Here is a 7,648-nt window from a genome sequence, read left to right on the forward strand (position 1 = left end):
AATCAATAATGATGATCACGATCCATCAGCATTCCTTCGCATACGTACTCACCTTAAATTGTAAATCCCTCCAAAGCAGATATGATGTTTATGTTTATTCCATAACACGACCGGTGGTTTACGACCTTATGTCACCCGACATAAACATAGTTGCTCTTAAGCTTAATGTGTGTATATGTATATGTAACTAGGGATGCTAAACTATGGTAACATTGTGATAAGCCACGATATGTCTATTAAATGAACGTTAACGATGACAAGTATATAGATTACATGGTATGTGTGATAATATGACTCCACCGCGCTAATTGGCCGGACACGTCACCGGCCACGGTCGTTATGATTCCACCGCACCGAGAAAGTGGCGGACATGTCACCACCATTAAGTCGCACCGGATGGTTACCCGGACGCGGGTGACATTGTGATGATGTATGATTGATGCGACGATGCTTGCATGTTATGACAATGTATGTGATGTATTTATATATGATGTATGTACATGAAACTGGTTCCTATGTAAAGAGTGTACAGGTTATACCCTCCTCCCATGATTTATGATCTCCGATTATGTTATTTTAAATCGCACTCACATACTTCGCACAATGTTCGTACCGACGTCCTTTCTTCGGACGTGTTCATGCCCACGGCTGTAGACGGGGAGACGGAGCCGATCCCTAGGAGCCGAAGAATGATTTCAGGAGCACTCCATCATCCCAGGCGCTTTGATTATTCTTTTGTACATATTTGTATATTCTACTTTGGGCACGACGGGGTCCTGTCCCGTCCATATGTCTAGTACTCCAATAGAGGCTCGTAGATACTCATGTGTGGGTCTTATGGTCTCCACGTATATTCATGTATATGTATGTATATGTGTAAATATCTTTTGTTAACCGAAAAGCTTATGTTTATAAAAGTGACTATGTTCTAAATGATGAGATGTTTACGAAATTGGTCTTAGAAACGTACAACGGTGAAAGTATATAGACAATAGCATGAGCGGTATTCGGCGGTTAGCCCCCGATGCCGTGCGCGGTCTCCGTAGCTCGGGTCGTGACACCCCGTCTCGTCCATCTTCGAGAAGAACGGGTTCGGCCGCGCTTGACAAGTTTTATTACGCCGCCCCGAAGACCCTGGGAGTACGGCGTATCAAGTGGCCCAACGTAAATTCCTTCTCGGCGTTGTTGGCTAATAGCAGGAGACACGCAACGACCCTCCAAACGATCGGGCCTATCTCGTGCTAAAGTCACACCATAGGTCCCAGACATATCGAATGACCGATCAATCTGGAGGATCGATTTTGAGGTAAAAGGGTAGGTATATACGAACAAGAACCCTTCTCGGATCGGTGATAGATTCATCCGGCCCGTGCAAAACCCCACGGACGGTGTCCCATCATGAGTCGGCCCGGACTACGTCGAGTTTTTCCTCGGTAATCGATGAAGGGTATCGCCTCACATCGTATCCCCTGTCCGAGACAGAGGACGGCTTGTCGACCTCGAGATCCTTGTTAAAATTGAACTTGGCCGGTATGATATCCGAAGCCGTGAGCTCGATTCTATCCGGGGAAACAGTCCCGGAACCCGGTGACATCGGTGGAACATCATGGGAAGTAGATTCAGACATCTTGGAAGTATGAAGGAAAGGGGATTCGAAAGTAGAACTTGAGAAAAGTGAAGAAACTGGCGAGTCAGGGACGGCAAAACAGCGACGCACGAACCAAAACGCTTGAAAAGATGATGGCAAAATCGATCCTTTTTCACAAAATGTGAAGCGGTGGATCAAACAGCAAGTCAAATGAGAAGACGATTGTTTATGGGGAAGGAGAAAGAACGCAGAAATAAGGAGGAATTGAAGAAGAACGAAGCGTAAAAGTGGTCAAATGAAGGGGTAAAGGGCCTTATATAGGCATGGAAGAGGAACGGTTACCGAGGACGACCAATCAGATTTCGCCACGTGCCCCGCACACGGGAAAGGGGACACGGGGGGGGGGGGGCAAAAGGCGGTTGGCAGGAGCCGACCGTTGGGGAAACGACACGTGGCCAATAAAAGGAGGCGCATGTATTGGCTCCCGTAAAATGGCGGAAGCAAGAACGAGCCGGTCGAGTCTGGGTTTCGAGAGTTATTCACTCCCCGATTATTCGATGGGCCGTGGACGAAGTGAGGGCCATTCAGATACTGTGAAAACCGGATATGACCCGGCGATAGAGGAGGAGTGGGGAATATACCGGATGTTACCCGGTGCTTTCCGGGAAAGAGTCCGTACCGAGTGAAATGAGCCTCTCTTTTCTCATCGAAACGCGCCAAGTCCGCTGCTCCGAGCATTCGTGGCCGGTGTCCCGTATAGCTGTTGCCCCGAGCGACCGTTGGTCCGAATAGCCGTTACGCGTGAGCTACGCGTCAGTAGCGTCCTGCCATGGTCAATCACCAACCATGCGTGTGTCCGCCTGCCGCCGCGGGCCTAATCCCACCAAATCCGCTCAGAGCCGTCCTTGTTATTATTTTTATTAGTTCACATTGTACGAAGCCCATGGAGGCAACACTATAAATATGGGGCATCGCCCTCCTTTGAGGGGTTGGCTCTTTTTATCTTTCAAGAACACATGTAATAGAAGAATCATATATACAATCTCTCTCTCATTTATTCGGCCAAGGCCACTTCTCTTTATTATTATTATTGCTTTCCCCCCAGTGAGTATCCCATATTGTTCATAAACGCTTACATCCTCGGCTGCTTTGTTGATGAGCCCTCAAATCTTTATTTCCTTTATCTAACATATGTCAAGAACAAAGCACATATCCTATACCCGCTTATAAATTTAATTGATTATCCGAATCTGGGGTAAACAAAATATACACTGTAATTTTTTGCCGAGGGTGTCCAAAAGTTAATATATGCACATAAACACAGAAAATTTACCTTATATATACACTTTAATTTTTTGTCGAGGGTGTTCGGGTGAACACCCTCGACATCACATAGATCTGCCCCTGTTTTTGACTAGGCAACGGCTGATTCTTATTTTGCTTCATATTCTGAGTGTTAAGTGAATGTCAAATTTGTTACAATAGTGTTTAAGGTGGAATTATTCAGAGATTTAATGATGGAGACTTAATGCTACATTTAAGTGGGCTTTATGAGGCTTTTTAATCCGTTAGTTAGTATAAGACATGAACCAAAAAAATGCAAAAGTAGGTGAATATGCCAAAAAAAAGAAGATAAAAGATAAATAGGAATGGTGGCCATAGAGAGGCGCCACATCACCTTATCTATGCCTAACTTTATATTATATATATAAATTATTAAATGCAAAAATAATTTTTTTTTTCGGGAATTCCATTCTACACCTTCAATTTTACTTTCTTCTTCTTTATGGTTTTGTTTTATACATCCACAATTCCAAATAAATGTCATTTGAGATTTTGATACACCCATTAAGAGTACTATTTAATAATATTCAATTATAAGAGTTATTTGACTAGATTACCATTTATATCTATCTCGATCTACTCAAGAATTTAGATCATTTCTTTGAGCAAGAATAATTTTGATTTTTTTAATATTTTATTAATTTTCTAAAATGACACTTATTTTTAAACAGGAAACGGGATAAGTATAGTAGAAGTCCCTTTCTTACGTTAGCATCCAAGCACAAGTACAAAAGCCAAAGAAGAAACGAAAGTGACGTTATACATCGAATGTTAGAAAGAAATTTTTGTAAGTTACCCCCTGTGATAGAAGTGTCAAAAAGTCAAAAGTGATTTAACAGCACGTGGGAGCTTAAAACATGGCCAACACGTGGGAGCTTAAAACATGGCCTGAATTTGAATTTGTTCCCAAAAATTTCGGTTCAAGGTGAAGTATTCCATTAAAACATAGATTATTTTATTTTTTACTCAATGTGAAGTACCTTCTTTGGGATAGATTAATTAAATTTGCATTGAAAAGTTTCACTTTGAGGAAAAATCGCTTCCTATTAAAGGCGATTTCATATCTAGAGTTCAAATCTGAAATTTTTAGTTAAGAATAGAAGAATATTCACCACATCATCACAACATTTCAGGGTAAATTCGAGGGATCAAATGTGTAATTATGCGTTTATTGTTTTTCCAAAACAATTATCCCTTTAAACAATGTGCAAATTGTTCAAGGAAAAGTGGAATTTGATCTTTGTCTTTAATTAATGGAAGATTAGAACCTAATCCAAATATTTTAATTTGTTTGAGAAAGCTTCATCACATCATTCTTAGCTTGCAGAATCCAATTAGGATCAGAACAAACTTAAATAAATAACTTATTTTCGTTGACTAAAGTTGATTGTAAGATGACCTCGAAAAAAAAAATAAGAAGTCTTTTCTATTCTTTATTTCCTTTCACTATTAGTTTTTTTTTTTTTTTTTTTTTTTTTTTTTTTGGGTTTTGCTTTCACTCTTAGTTATCCTCATCCTTTGAGCATAATAATTTCGTTTGGAGATAGTTCAGGAGAATAATAAAAATCCCATAAAATAAAAGTGTGTAACTAAATATTCGAATATTAATCTAAGGGCATTTTTTTAGACGTTGCGACATAAAATATATGATATTATGAAAGCAGTAATTAATTTCAATTTTTTTTAGAGAAATGTTATTTGATGCAACTCAAAATTTTAAATACTGAGTGAATAGTATTATTCAATACCTTTCTACACATGTAAATCCATTTTATTTCGCCTTTTGAAATAGAAAGGAGGCTCAATATGATAAGCTTGGAAGTGAAAGAGAGATATTACGCTCTCGACACGCTAATGAATGGACCTAAGTCAATGTTAGTGACTTAATGGGTTGCATTTAGAAAGTTAGAGAACCCTAGAGCGGCTCACTAAGCTAGGCTATAAGAGAGAAACTCAAAGCAATGAAATGCATAGAAATAGTATGGTTATAACTTATGAAAACGAGCTCATCGAAGTTTGACTCTACTACTATATGAAAGAATTTGAACATTCAATCCAAAACATTAAATTATGAATAGAGTGATCCAATATTAGTTTGTATTTTATTTGAAATCGTTACACAATTAATGATGGACAAGTGCAATATTTTTTTAATAAGAGCTACTTTTCAAAGGCGTCATTTTTGTTTCCCTTATACAATTGCATAAATGATAAATTAACCATGACCTTCTCTAAACTTTAACGTATTGGCATAATTTTTACTTTTTTCTAAATTCTAACTGAACAAACAAAAATAGAAAGAAACATTAATATCAAAAGTCGTGGTTCCAAAAATTAAAACCATGCAAGTTGTAGCACAAATGTGAAAAACAAATTACATTGACGTGATTGATCCAATAATAAATGAACTGAATAAAGAGACCTTTAATTACAAATTTACAACTTCGTAATAACAATGGAGAAGAAGATTGAATTCCCAAATTCCCCACCTATACTAAAATTTTCTTATATTTATGCCCCCTTTATAACAAGCATCACCTAAACTAAAACCATCAATACAAACAACACAAATTTTGAACCAAATTCCCTCTCTCTCTTTTTTTTTTTTTTTTTTTTTTTTTTTTTGGTTGATTCAACAAAGCCAACAATTGTTTTATTGTAGGCTTAATCAAAACAAAAAAAATTAAAAAATAAACAAAAACACTCCACCTAACCAAATCTTTATTTTTGTACACATACCTTAATTTAATTTTCAATTATGATTTCTCTCATTTTCACCTTTCCATATCTGACGTAGATGAGAACATTTTTCCCATTTCAAGAAATCTATTTGACTCAACCCCATTTTTGCTACTGTTTTGAGCTTCCACATCCTCCAAATCATCTTCTTGTTCCTCAAATTTGCTATCCAAGGATTGGTACTCAACTTTTTCTTGGAAAATCTTGATTAGAACCAAGTAAAGAGTGACACAAAATATTGTGATCCCAACTACATACCAACTAAATTGAATGTTCACTAAAGATTTTGCCCTTTCAAGTGCTTCATGATTCTGGCACCTAACCACTTTGTGACCTTCCTCAAAGTTGATAAAACAACCTTTTGGGATCAATTTTGGTGTCCAAAGCATAAACCCCATGACCATAAGCCAAATCCCTTGGAACATAATGCTATAAGACCTCACAAAACTATTCAAGAAACTCTTAGGAAATGGAATTCCCAAAAGTGTAGTCGCTAAAGACACAAAAATGGCTATTTGTAAAAGCCAATGGTATTGTCCTTCAACTCCCATATGGTCAGCAGAGTGAAGATGGAAAAGCAATAGTTGTTGACCAAAAGCAATAGCACCAAGAAATTGTGTGAGCCCATATTTGTCATGGGGTGGAAGTTTAATTTTGTCAAAGATTATAGAGAAAAGTGCATATACAAAGAAAGTTAAGGAGATGTTTGAATGTTCAAAGTTGTGTAGATGGTTAGAAGGAATAGTTCCATCAATATCTAAAGGTTGGTGTTTTTTTGGACCAATAAAAAGTTCCATTGAAATTGAGGCCAAACAACCCCCCATAATTAAGAAAAGTTCTAAGTACCTAATTCTTGGAGTTGGGAACCAAGCCAAAGAAGTGTATGATTTTGGGTGTAAAGCATGTAATCTAATATGATTAATCAAGTGCCAAATACCAATTAGAAAGAAGCCAAATCCTGGTGCTACATGTCCCACTAAAGTGCCCATTTCTTGGCCTAGCAAAAGTTACAAATTTAACCCTTTTGCTTCTCCTTGCTTTTGGAGAAATATCTAGCAAAAGTTACAAATTTGTCCGCTTTTTGCTTCTTCTTGGTTTTGGAGGAAATATAGATACGAGGGGAGTTTTTTTTTTTTTTTTTTTTTTTAGAAAGTGGTGTGATGGAAAAGAGAGGGAAAAGAAAAGGGGCTATATAAAGAATTTGCTAGAGGCGTATGTTGTGCAAAAATTAAGAGAATGGTGAAGGTCTCTAGAGACTTCTATGAGGGGTTAATTAATTAAAAGTTTGACTTTTTTGGGCTTTAGTTAAGAGTTCTTTTTTTTTTTTTTTTGGTGGCTTGAGGAATAAGAATACAATTAACATTTGGCATTAGGAAAAGTTGACCAATGACTTATCTGGTTTTTAGTTGTCCATGAGCCTGAGGTGGCTTTTTGGTTTTCTAGAAGGCTAAGGGCAACTTTTATTTTCAATTACAACTAATATTTTGCTTCTAAATCGGTCAGAGGTCAAATTAGAATTTTGAGTTTATGAATTTTGAATTCTAAAAAAGTCAATTTACTAGGTTCTGGTTAAACTATTTCTACATATTAAGTAATATTGAACCAAAATTACTATACTGCCCCGTGAGTCAAGAATAGGTCCGCTCCCGGAAATGATATTTTTCTTTATCGTGAGTTAGGCACATATTACAGATTTGAATCTTAATGTCGGAAAGTTTATGATAGTTAAATAGAGAATGCGAAAGTGATAAATCTATTATAACGTCGAATTCTGGACCATAAGACGCTAGGTCTCAGTGAATTCTTGGTTATATAGGAAAAAAAAAATTGGACGATATTATCTGTTTATTAACTAAATACAAAAAAATAAGTAAGAAAACACTTATTTTTCGTAGGAAACACTTTTCCTTCATACCAAAACACACCCTTCATTTGAACTTGGGTTTACGTAGTTACTTAGCACATTAGAGAAATTAA

General features: G+C 37.1%; 1 protein-coding gene across 1 annotated transcript; it reads right to left on the reverse strand.

Annotated features, from left to right (window-relative positions):
• Window positions 1–5,295: 5,295 nt before the first annotated feature.
• LOC132032722 (uncharacterized) lies at window positions 5,296–7,200 on the reverse strand. Its single transcript, XM_059422420.1, has one exon. The coding sequence runs from the start codon at window positions 6,658–6,660 to the stop codon at window positions 5,707–5,709; it is 954 nt and encodes a 317-aa protein (XP_059278403.1). The 5' UTR covers window positions 6,661–7,200; the 3' UTR covers window positions 5,296–5,706.
• Between the last annotated feature and the right edge of the window lie 448 nt (window positions 7,201–7,648).

The sequence above is a fragment of the Lycium ferocissimum genome, chromosome 10, assembly GCF_029784015.1.
Source record: "Lycium ferocissimum isolate CSIRO_LF1 chromosome 10, AGI_CSIRO_Lferr_CH_V1, whole genome shotgun sequence".
Lineage (NCBI taxonomy): Eukaryota > Viridiplantae > Streptophyta > Magnoliopsida > Solanales > Solanaceae > Lycium > Lycium ferocissimum.